The following is a 13088-nucleotide window of genomic DNA, read 5'->3' as shown; positions in this document are numbered from 1 at the left end:
ATATATTGAGGACTCAACACACCAAGTGTTTATCTAAGGTTCCATGTTTTCCACCCACTTACATGCAGCAGCAGTGTCAATGTTTGTAAGGATGGGGGACTGGGCATGTATTCTGGTCTTTATGAAGGATAAAGCAGCTAAGCATTTTTAAGCTCTTAAGGCTTAATGAAAATACTTGGGATGCACTTTCATACATATCTCTTGGTACAATAATAGCACCTATAAAATGTGAATAGACAAGATTTTTATAACAGAGTTGTCTTATACCAATCTTATGAATGTGCCAATTTTCTTAATATGTTCATTTTAAATTTACCAGTGTAACACAAGGTTTCTTTGCTGTGTGGCCTATTTTGAATGTCATCGATTCTGCAGAATATTACATGCCAATTTCCATAACAGAAATTTTTCAGTGAATGCGAGATACTACCTTCTTCATAGCATTTTACCGGATTCACAAGGAATCATCATTTAAAACAGCACTTTTAAGCACAAGCGGCCTGTGATAAATACTGGCTACTGCAGCCATGTATCCTCTTATGCAACTCTACAAATCAGTACTGGACAAAGTACCTTAACTCTGGGAGTCAAGACCTTAGTTTACATAAACTTAAGAGTTACGCCATTAAAACTGATTTTAAACCACTCCACATATTTCATTTTAAAAAACTATAGTTTTGGCAAGTGAGTTGAAACATCTGAATTTTTTCAGGGTAATTTCACTAAAAAAATGAAAACTCCAGCACGTCGGAGGTTTGCATACACTCAACTGACTGTGCCTTTAACAGTTTGAACAATTCCCGAAATAATGTCATGGCCTTAGGAGCTTCTGATACGCTAACTGACATAGTTTGAATCAACTGAAACTGTACCTGTTGGTAAGGATACCTCAAGACTCTACGCCTCTTTGTTTGACATCAAAGAAAAATCAAAAGAAATCAGCCAAGACCTCAGAATAAAAGATCTGGACCTCCACAAGTCTGGTTCATCCTTGGGGGAAATTACCAACAAGCTTGGAGGTGGCATATGTATCTGTACAATACTATTTAAGAGTATATCATGCAGCCATCATACTGCTCAGGGGGGGGAGACTCATCATCTCAAGATAAATGTACTTTGTTGTACTAAGTTCCCAAACCAACAAAGGACCTTTTAAAGACACTGAGGAAAAGGGTCAAAAAAAAATCTACATCCACAGTAAAACTATTTTTATGTCAATTAAACCTGAAAGGCTACTCACCAAGGAAGAAGCCACTGCTCCAGAACTGCCACAAAAACTGCAGCTACACAGAGCCAAAGATCTTACTTCTTGGACAAATGTCTGCAGGCATAATGACCATCGTTAGGTCTGAAGGAAAAAGGAAGAACGGCTTGAAAGTCAAAAAACACCATCCCAACTGTGAAGCACAGGGGTGGCAGAATCATGTTGTGCAGAATTTGGTGCTCAAAATAGATGACATCAATCCAGTCAAAAATCTGTGGGCAGAACTGAAAAGGTGTGTGTGTGTTTATACCAGTTCTGTCAGAAAGGATGGACTAAAATTCTAAAGTTATTGTAAGAAGCATGTGGAAGGCTACCCAAAATGTTTGACCCAAGATAAACAATTTAAAGGCAATGATACTGAATACTTAATAAGTGTATGTGAACTTCTGACCCACTGTGAATGTATTATTTGGATTTTAAGTTCTTATAATAGTGAGCGTAACTTATCCAAAAGAGGTAACGTGTACTAGGATTAATTGCCAGGCGTTTGAATGTATTTGGCCAAGGTTTATGTAAATGTCGGACTTCAACTATATGCATTACTATACACATGTAATAAAATGACAAACAACCAGAGTTTATACCGTGTCAAGATAGTGGCAACGTTGATGTTAATTCACAATATAAAAATGAAAACTGGGGAAAAAGGATGCAAAGACCGGCTTGTGTTTTTTGTGCTGAACCTTATTCAGGATATGGATATCCAGCCTCAGCCTTATTAGGTATTATGCACACTCTAAAATGAATGAGAAATCTAGTCAAGAACAGAAGCGGATGGGCGATATCGAGATATTGGAACATGACAGTTTAATGTTTGAATCTAATAGTAAAGTTGTGTACAGGACTGTAAATGTAAACTTAACCAATTGCATGATGAAATTAATGACACACAAACCTATCAAGCATGAATACATTGCAGATACTTGAGGTTTCAGGGCGTCATCTTGCATATGGCCAATTCACTGCTCCAACAACACTTGACAGGGACAGAAATGAGGCAAATGTTTTTTTTATTTATAGTACCCTGTTAATGATTTACACTTAACAAGTTATGGGCTGACATCTAAAGGGCTACAGCTTCATGTCATGAAATGTCTGATGCACTTCAAAATAAAAAGGGCTATGTAAACTGTAATAGCACACTACTACTGTCCATGTCAGTTGTTTTTTTTTTTTCTTTTTGAGGCACAACCTTTGGCATCCAGCTTAAGGTCTACTTGGAGGTCCAAAAAATATCTTTTGGTACAAATTGCATCGCTCTTCTGTGATACGTGTTGGATGTGCCAGGTGCTGAGGCAATCAACTGATATTTCCTGTGATGGAAACCTGCAGTACATCACCATGTACAGCAGGGCTGTAAGAAGCACACACCACTGGAATGCTGCAGTCATTCACCCGATGATGTCCAATCAACTGATCAACAAAATAAAACTCTTTCATAGGTATTATATTTATCTTGTTATACTTACAAGCAGCTCCAAACCTGAGTAGTCATGGTATAGCTTTTTCTTTAAACATACAAAAACGTATGTACATTTATCTCCATTTTCTGTAAACAGCAAGTAAGCTCTCTCCTTTTAAATCCCTTTGATGATTGAAACATGCAAATCATACGCACAGTACTTTAGTATAAAAGGAAATCAGGACAAATAACTGAGGAGATGAAATTTTAAACCTAAAAAAATTTGCATCCATCAACAATACTAAATGGAATGCCAGCAAACATAAACTGAACTAACTTTCAGCTGGCGACTATCTTCCTCCATATAACTGCAGAAATGTGATTCAATTAAATTACTGGTTAAAAAAAAAGGAAGAAAATGAAGAAAGTGCACCTTCAACGCTTTTTATAATACTCGTAATACTTGTGTTTTCCCATATGGAGATCTGACATAGAGGGAAAGGAAATTTACCCTTAAAGGAAATACACACTCAATCCATTCCCATCACACACACACCTTTGCACATTCCTAGACCCATTTAAGGAGGAAGGATAACCAAGCAGCAATCAGACACACTAACAGAAAAACAGGGCTTAGAATCACAGCCCAGATGTGTCAGTCATTGTGACAGTCAGGAAGCATAATTTTCTTCTTTTTTCTTTCTTGTCTCTCAGAAATTGAGATGTCAAACAATATTTATTTTTTTTGGCAGATACAGTTTCTGCCTTTGAATAAAGGGTTTATCATCACATAAAGTGTTATTTTCCTAGGGCACTTAACAAGGAGGTGAGCATAGTCTTCAAAGTCTGAGCTGTGGTTGGTTTGTTGCCATTTCCATGTGCTGGCCATGGCTGTAGAGTGATGGACTCAGTGTCTCTGCTCTCCCACTTCATGTGGCGATTCACTAGGAGGGTACTGCTGAGAGGTCCGCAGCCCACCTGGGTATGACAGGAGGGGAGGAGGAGAAACAAGAATACGGAGAAAGAGAAGGAGGAGGGTGGGAGGGAGGTTAGCCATAGAGCTGCAAGCCAGTTGAGACACACTGCAGTACAGGAGAGGAGCAGGGAGGGGAAAAGGGGGAAGAAAAAGATGAAGTACCTGCAGCACCAGAGCCACCCTTGGAGCTTTTGCTCACTTTGGAGCAAGAAGTGGAGGATGAAGGGTGGTGGTTGTGGCCGGCATCGTGCGCCCTCTTACGCGATGAAGACAAAGAGGCGGACCCGGGAGGACCAAGTGTTGTCCCATCCATGCTGACCTGTCCTGGAGGACCCCGTAGCATGCCTACCCCACCACCTGGGCCTTCTGGCCCTCCTCGCCCATTGCCACTGTGTGTGTGGGGGTGACTGTGCTTGTGGTGGCGGTGAAGGTTGTGCTCCGCTCCACGATGTTTCTCCTTGCTCACCAAAGGGCTGGAATGTTTACTCTTGTTGTTGTTGGCGGCCATGCCTTCATCGGATGAGCTGTGGCGCTCTGATGAAACTTTTATCTTCATCTTTAGCTCATCTTTGCTTGGTTGCCCACTTTTGTCAAGCTGGGTACTGCTGCTGGTCCCAGGAACAACCAGGCGGAGTTTAAGAGAGCCTTTGTCCCGTTTGTCACTATGATGGCGTCTATCTTGCCCTGATGCTGAAGAGGAAGGAACTTTCATTTTCACTGGCGAGGCAGTGTTGCTGCCACCAAAACCATGGGATGTTTGGTGGGCCTGCGAATGCTTTTTATGGTCTACTTGGCTTGTAGTGGATGGTGCATAGGTAGAAGAAGAGGACAACAAATCCCCCCTCACATCGCAATCCATTACTCCTCCATGCTGCTCGTGCTTGCGTTTTGGCCCAGAAACAGCCAGCTCTGCTGTATGTTTCTCTCTGTATTTGTCTAGAGACATCTTCTGAGCTGGAGAGGGTTGTGGTGGAGGAGGCTGAGGTGGTGGAGGGTAAGCAGACTGAGATGGTGGCTGAAGCTTGCTCACTCCACTCCCACCAGCTCCTTTTTGTTCTTGTTTGACAGGGTTGAAGTCTATTGTTTTGTCAGTCCTGTAAACCAGTGGATGCTGAAGCAAAGTGGAAGTGGAGGTGTCCAAGCTCAGTGTTGGCTCTTGCAGAGGGATGCTTAGGGGTTCCTGTTTTATACAGGTGGAAGGGTACCCAGCTTGGCTCTGGTTGCTCTGGGGCCATTCACTATGGCTACCTGGATTGAATGCAGTAGCCATGCTGTCCAGAGACAGGGGTGCTCCTCTGGACTGGCCAGGCAGGGGTACAGGGAAGGCAGCACCTGCTTTGGAAAAACTTGATGAGGAAACTCCAGGAAGTAGTGCATCACATTGATCCTGGAGCATTGAAGGCCCAGCAAATGAGTTGTCCGCCAACTGGGTGTTTTCACTCTTGGGCTTTTTGGCAGCTTGTGTTGCCTACAAGACAGAGACATTTGTGAGGGTATGCAGTGGTATGTTTCAGTAAGTGGTCAACTTATAGGCTTTGTTTCATAATGGAGGTGATATAAATAATAAATGGAGAACATAATCCTCACCACTGCATTGTCAAACAGGGCAAAGCAGGGTTTAAGTTTATTGTTCTTATAGAATGGGCATTTAAACAGGTTTCACAAATGTGTTGCAGCATTAAAAGTTTTTATTTAGCTTAAAAGACTGTATCTAGTACTAACAATTAAAAATTAAGAACATAGATCAATCATACGTCTTTCCAATGCCTGAGGAACAGAGATATAATCTAGCATACCCTCCAGTTGCGTATCCTCTTTAACCGGCTGGGCGTCTTTTCCAAAATCTGCAGAAACTCATGGGTCAGCTCTGAAAGTACAGAATATGAATACTGTCAAACAATTCTAAAACAACAATATAAACGTTGCCTCAAAAAATGTTTACTAAACACTAGCAAATAGAAAACTAAGAACATATAGCAAAATTTAAAAAACTGCTATGATTTGCAAGTATTATTGCAATACATCACAGTAAAACACATAATTCCACTCACCATCAAGCAGCTCAAGAGTGACAGAGTTGTCCACATACTCCCACCAGTGTTTTCCATCAGTAGAAACTGGAATCTCCCAGTTGGACCACTTGCATGCCAGGTGGATGCACACACAGGCAATCACTGTGGGTTTGTACTGGAGGCAAAAGGTAGTGAGGTGTAGACTGGGCGAGGGTATTTCACATATGTGAAGGTATTGGTATGTTAGTAGAATCAGGTCAGGTGAGGTCAGGATCGGTCCCACATGTAAAGAAAGAGAAAGAAACACAAGACGGAGCAAGCCGTTTTAATACACAGTTGGCACTGTTTGCATTAATGTAGCATATTGTGTTGTGCCAATAAACCAGCTTATTTCATAGGCAAATCACTGTACAGTCAAATACAGGTGATATTATCAGTAACTTTATGATGCAGGCTTTAAAGGACAGAGCTCCTGAAGTACTTAAAGCAAGCATTCAATGCGTCAATATATCATTACGGGAACTTGGCTGGTTTAAATGTTGGACATACAAACAAGAGTGAGGGGAAGTGGGGAGAGGGCCACATGCAGTAGCTAAGTGTAGTCTGCTCATTGTGAAACACACTGGCCATGAGGCCACCCATGTGACAATTACATCATTGTACAGTTATCTGACAAGGGACTGGTCCTTCGACACTCTGTATGGGCTTCTCTTTCTTTGGACAATTTTGAAATGAACAAATGTTGCCAAGCCCACCCCAACCCAAATCAGGGCACATAATTAGCATATGGGGTACACTGAAGTGTATATTAAATGTTATCATATCTTAGAAATTCCATGGTCAAAAAAACTAATATAATACTTGACATTATTCTTCAACTGTTGATTTGGAAGAGAGTAATCCAAGTATGAAGTAGTTCACAAATACACAGTACAGCATATCGTTCCATCAAAAACAAACAAAAAAAGACACGTGGCTACCATCCAAGAACAGACACCGTAAATGTATAAATTTAGTTTTTGCTATCAAGTTTGCCTTTGCAAATCCATTATCTGTGTTTGTGATGAGCCCCAAATACTTTGTTTTAGGTTGGAAGTTAGTTTTCCATGATGATCTCAGGCACTAAGTCCATGAATGTACTACTGTAAACTTCATCCACCGTTAAACAAAAACCTTGTCCATGTTATGGATGCCAGATTCAGCAGCCAATACCAATATGTTTTAGGATGTAATTATCTAAAATAGTTATAACTTCACATTACTGCATTTAAAAAGAGAGTTGTTAAGGGCTGGATGGTAACCTTGTGCAGACAATTACAATGTCTGGAATCTGGTGGTCTGATTGTGGTGGCTTTATACCAAGTTACCAATCTCAGCCAACATTCTCAGCAATTTGGAGATTTGGTTGAGAAATTCATTTCAGCTTGATTTATAAGTTAAAAAAATACTAAAAGAATCAATCAGCATCCAGACACTGTTATTTACAGGAATTTGAAGCTGCATTTCTTCCTTAAACCTACTTTAAGCAAACCTCTTAAGGACCCAATTTGAAGACAGTTTGTCATTTTAGAGCCATTACAGTTTATGCATTGCGTTTTGGGTTTTCCATTGCAGGGTCGTGCCGAGCCACGCAGTGAACAGTATTGGTGAAGTGTTTTTCCACTGAGGGGACCCTGACCACCGGCCACTGAAATCGCATCAGCTCATACTGGAGTTCATGTGAACAGATGAACCAAATTTGAAGAAATTATCTCAAGGTATTCAGCGCTTTCAATCTAGTCACCAACCCTGACGCACATGCCTAAACTTGACAGGGGAAGACACTTATCAGCCCTGGCAACCAAAAAGACCACAACACAGAAATCCCCTAATAAGGTTGCAAGGGCAACAACTATCATCAGTGCTTGGCTTGGCACGGCTTTGCTAACCAACCCAGGCTTATGGTGAAAGTCTAATATTTGGCAGGTCCTTAATGGGTCATAGATATGTTTTTTTTTTTTTTGAGCATACATGAGCTTAATGTATGACAATGTTGTAAAGCTAGAAAAAAGTAGCGCATTTAAATACAAGCAAATATTACAAAAGCTAAAAATATCTGAAGGGAGAATGCATTTTGAACAAATATGAAAAAGAAAATGTTAAAAATGAATCTGCGGTACTTACCGGAGAGACCTCTACGAGAAATGTTTACATCTGTGAAATCTTTAGCTGCTATTCAGGCTACCAGAGTGTCTTTCTTTTAGAATTATGCACTTTTTCGCAACCGAACAAACATGTGGGTTTCAAGCGCACCACTACACTTCACATTTTGCATTCAACCCATCTGTGCCAACACGTGGTCCCTTGTACAATACACCGCACTGCGACTGGGGCCGGTAACGCTACAAGCCACCATGTCCCGCTACACCTGGAGAAGGGAGGGGAGCTGAGGGAAGGAGGCAAGCGTCCCAACAACCACCAGTGCAAGTAGGGCCCGTTGGACACTGAAAGGGTACCCTGCATTACAGGAAGCTATGGTGTGCAGTCAAAGTGCAACAAAGGAGGGGCAGGATAACAACCTGTTGGTAGCCATGAAATAGGAAGTCTGTGCCAGATCCTTGCTTGCTGTAAAAGAGAAAGAGAAAGACAGAGAGGGGAAACAATAATGAATATTTCTGTATGGCCAAATCATTTTATCATCATTAGGACAGCACCTCAGCATTTAGCATTTTAAGATGATTTCCAAAGCACTGATTAAGCCAAGACCAAGACTGGAGAAAATGGATGCTAGCTGCTGCAACAGGAAACTTTCAGTAAAAAACTAACAATTATTGTTCTAATGATTTAGTATGCACTGGCCCCATTGTAATTTATATGAAGGCTGCTTTAATGTATTGGCAGTTAATACACTACAGGCTGAGGTCAAGATGTCAAATAGCTGTTATTATTTTAAGAAACAAAATTGCAGCTGATAATTGTCTGATAATGTTGAGAATTCTGCAGAATAGGGACACCATTAAAACCCCCGGAGGTGATTCATTCTGCTCTGCAAATGTAACACTTGGGAAATCAACTTTCCCTTTTCTTCACAGTCAACACAAAGCCTCTTCACCCACTAGGACAGTCTGATTTACATTTCACAAACAATCTGGAGTACATTATAACAGAAATTATTGTGAGAAGGTAATTAGTGGCCATTATACACAATGACTGAAACTAAGAGTAGACAGACTCTCCTCTCTACCAGCAGTGAGTCTTTTTCAATCAGAATAGAGCAAAGTTGGTTAAATATTAAAGCCAGGACTCTTTTTAATACCGTGGAGTCCGGTAGTTTTAGTAATCATTAATTTGTCCAAGAATGTATAAATGTATCCCAGTATTTTTTGTGGTCTGCACATCCTTGTAATCCAACTTAAATCATATTACAAAGATTTCTGAATTTACCTCTTAACATTTTGCAATAATAACATGTTTACAATGAGAATCTGGGCCATAACAAGGGGACCATTATTATTATCGTTAGGATTATAAGAAAATCTGATCTTCGTTGAAGACTGAACTGCCTTAGTTTATTTCTGTATCAACATGGCTAGCCTAGTGCAGATCAAAAGACAAGAAAAAAAAACGCAATCAGTTATGTGTGGATGAGCACAACAAGTATATAAGGAGACAGTATAAACAGTATAAAATCTTAAAAACAATTCAGTCTTGGACTTGGCCCAATAAGTGTAAGTAAATGTTATCATTTATATTATACATAATACAAACTCAAAACATCATCAAAAGAACAAGGTATATGGTTATGTAACCATTAAATCAGCAAGGCTGTCAAACCCTCCCCACCGATATCTTAGGTGGGGAAAACAAGAGCAGAGGGCACAAAGAGCAAAGAAGGAAGCCTCTACCTCGCACTAGCTGGGAACATTTCACCACATCAGTGTGTGGGTGATCAATAGTAATTTCAAAGCCTGGAACAAAATACATGACAGGTGAGTTCAACACAGACGCAGTCGGGAGGTGACATGTCATTTTGAGAGTCAACAAATTTAAGCTTGAGATTCAGATTCTGGTATGGTTTAATTTGTGTGTGTTATTAATTAAGTGCAACTAACTTGGGTCTGGCCACTTTCACTCAAAATGACAACTTTTTTTGCAATTGTGGAGTGAAAAAAAAACTTTTTAAATATACCATGACCCATGATTAATGTCGGCAATGAGAGAATGACATGTCACCTTTACATGACCTATTGAAAATTGACAAGATAACGACAGACAAGATTTCAGTCAACAGGCTGTGAAAAATAAATTTAACAGTGATCAGTAGCACTACTCCCTTACTTGCAATGATTGACCAATGATAATAACTACGATACACAAAGCGCTCCCAAGTCATCCACTCCCGTCACCACTACTTACCCAGGGTCTGCAGCACTATGGATTCAAGTATCACCAGCTCTTGAGCTTGCTGGAGGTATGCCTGAAGTTTGATAGACAGTCATTACAACACAACTGTAATGAGTCTATTAATCTATCACCCTAGTAACTTATTTAAAATGGCCGAAGCTCCAAACAGAGAGGCACATTGCAATAGTAATGCACGTCTGCTAAGGTGCAGGTGCTTGGTATGCACAAACTGCAGGCCCTGTGTACAGGGCAAGCATTCAAGGCACAGCTAGTTACACATAGGGAAACCATGACCACTGAGACTGGCAAAACTCGAAAAATGTCACCCATATATTATGTAGTGGTACCCCAAACTTACGTTACTTTTTGTGTCTAGAGGCGATTCTTGTGGGTTTAGGCACGCATGTGCAACTTTGATCACATGCTCGAGTTTCCGGGGTTGCTCTTCCACTTTTGCAGCCAAGAATAAGGTTGTCGGAGATATTATCTGTAAAAAAGCATAACAACACGTGAAAGAAAAGTCTAAACAGCATATACTGCTGGTCAGTTTATCCAACACGTCATAATAAGTTGCAGGTCAATAGCATAATCATCATACTTACATTCCTATGGAATTTGGTGAAAGAGTGGTGCATATAAAATCTATGCATGTAAACAATTGCTGTATTTATTGTTAATTGGGAGCTGGAGGGTGAGTCAAGGAAAAAAAAAAAATGTGCTTAGCCAACCTGTAAATTTGCCACCCAATTGCTTATATGAGTAAAGATGATGAGAGTATGGATACTGCATTGCAAAATATGCGTCTTGTGCCTTATATAAATCGTGTAATAACTGATCTGACCTCGTGGTACACTAAATTAGCAAAAGGGTACTTTATCTTATGTATTCAAACTACTTCTAGCTATAGCTACTTCATAAACTAATCTGTAAAGGGCGTGTAGACATATTTATTTCAGTGGATAAGGGTCAACCAACAGCTGCATACCCGCCTAATGGCCTTTTAGACGCCAACACTCAGCTAGTAAGCTAGCTAGCTTGCTATGCTAGCACAGAGCTAAACATAAAACTACCGATATTATGTTCCAAAAAAAAGATCTTGACAGTATACCATAATTTCGAGCAGCACGAAAACAACGCGTACAATCCAAAATGTACATAGTCTAGCTCCTTAACCTGAGCAGTCAGTTCAAAACTAGCTAACGGGCCCGCATCAACGGTTAGCTAGCGCCATGTCTACTTCTAGTCTGGTCGACGATAAGTTTGTTTACAAAGGATACACGTTGAGCCTCTGACCCATGTCTTGGATCAGATTCGCCGCTTGTTGGCGGTAGGAGAGTTCCCGGTCTGGTTCTACTCCAAATCGGCGGGACGGCGTGTTTTCGAGTTGCTCCCGGGTAAAATACCATTTTGACGAAGACCCCCGGCACGCCGCCATTACTCTGAGAGGTTTGGGCATCCAGAAAGCGGAAGTGACGTTGATGTCGCACAGGAAATCACGACTTCTTTGTTGGTGTGTGTCAAAAGTGTGTGATCCAGCTGCACGAGATGAAAAACAGATCTAATCGGGTTGTTTTCGTTTTACGCATTGACATTGTTTTTATTTTTTTGTTTTTATTCATTTTATTTTTTAAATAAATAAAAAAATATATATTTTTAACAGCACTGCATTTACGTTTAGATATTTGCATTCCATTAACCAATAATTATAAATTAAGTAGTTCACATGAACTTCAGGAGAAAGGAATTTAAATATGCAGTAAAAAAAAAATTTTTAACAGAAGCCTCTTGGATAAATTTTGCAGTGTTTTATCAGTTTTCACTAGAAACGGAGTTAGAGGAGAGGACTGAAGAACTCATAAGAGGTAAGGTACACAGTGCAATCAGATTTGTTAATTGTTGAAGGGATTGGGTTTCCTTGAAGTGCGGATGTATGAGATACTTATCCTTACCTACAGTAGATTTCGGTTGGTATAGAAAAAAAAATAAAAATGTATTTCTGGCGTGACTTCACCTGCTACCAAGGTGCATGGAGGAGGAAAAGAAAGGTCAAAACTCCAGCAGTACCTCTAGTGTATGGAACAACTTTATTAGACTGATGCATTGCCTTCATCAGATTTTGGTTGGCATGCCCCTAGTTTGAAGCTTCTGTGAATGGGATTAGCAGCAAAACATATTTTAGGCACCTAAAACAAGGTCCACCTAAAACAATCTAAATCAATTTAAGTCTGCACTATAGTCAGAATATTATCACTACTTTAAACTGCTGTCAGACAGCCATCTCTTCCAACAATGAACAGAAGCTATTATATAGCTCAAAAGGAAAGTAAACCTGTGATAATATTTAAAATCTAGTAAACTGGTAAACATTTCAGGTGGCTAAAATATATTTTGCTGCCGACCACATCCACAGCAGTTTATTTCTTGGCTTCAGCGCTCGTGCTCCTCTCTGCTTCTCCAAACTGGCGAGTGTGCCCCAAAATCATCTACTGTACGTGATACATTGACTGTGGATAAGTATCTCATATAACCCTACTTCAATGAATTCAACGAATCCCTTTAAAAAGTAAATTTATGGATATGATGTTTAGTAAGGAAGCCGGAGTAATGTCCTTTGGTTGTCGGATTGACTGCAGACTGCAGGCACAGGTTCACAAAGATGATCTTAATAACTTTGCTGTTCCATATGATGGTGCTGTGCAAGAACAAGCTGTGTAACCGTGACATGAGGGCACTGCATATATGGAAGTAAAAGCAATCATGACATGGCATTTTTATTTACAGCTTATAGGATGTCTTTGGGCCATGTCATATTTACAGAATTACAGTTATATTTTACTTTGGACCGATCACATTCTAGAATATGAATATGAACTTTAATTTTCTTACATTGAATATGAATAAATGAGGAAACTCACTTTATAGAGTAAAATAATAACTTTATTATACTGAACATCAATAAAACAGTTATATTACAATTATACAATCTAATCCAAAATTTTTAACTCATCCTAATATGAATATTTGTATAAATACTGTGCACTTAAGTAGACA

General features: G+C 39.9%; 1 protein-coding gene across 3 annotated transcripts; it reads right to left on the bottom strand.

The window, feature by feature from the left end:
- Positions 1-2048: 2048 nt before the first annotated feature.
- On the bottom strand, positions 2049-11482 carry ccnt2a (cyclin T2a). 3 transcript variants are annotated; one of them, XM_084544181.1, is made up of 10 exons: positions 11315-11482; positions 10640-10721; positions 10396-10524; positions 10050-10110; positions 9539-9601; positions 8213-8258; positions 5694-5857; positions 5439-5509; positions 3805-5110; positions 2049-3644 (listed from the first exon to the last, which is right to left on the bottom strand). In XM_084544181.1, exons 1-10 carry the CDS (start codon positions 11470-11472, stop codon positions 3574-3576), a joined length of 2151 nt encoding a protein of 716 aa, XP_084400307.1. In that variant the 5' UTR covers positions 11473-11482; the 3' UTR covers positions 2049-3573. The 3 variants fall into 3 exon arrangements, 2 of the variants coding, with proteins under 2 accessions (XP_084400307.1, XP_084400306.1); XM_084544180.1 differs by having other exon boundaries at positions 2049-5110; XR_014699058.1 differs by lacking the exons at positions 2049-3644; positions 3805-5110; positions 5439-5509 and having other exon boundaries at positions 5725-5857; positions 7818-8258.
- Positions 11483-13088: the final 1606 nt, after the last annotated feature.

The sequence above is a fragment of the Chelon labrosus genome (assembly GCF_963514085.1).
Source record: "Chelon labrosus genome assembly, chromosome: 5".
NCBI classification, from domain to species: Eukaryota; Metazoa; Chordata; class Actinopteri; order Mugiliformes; family Mugilidae; genus Chelon; species Chelon labrosus.
This window is presented reverse-complemented; position numbering and strand designations above follow the sequence as displayed.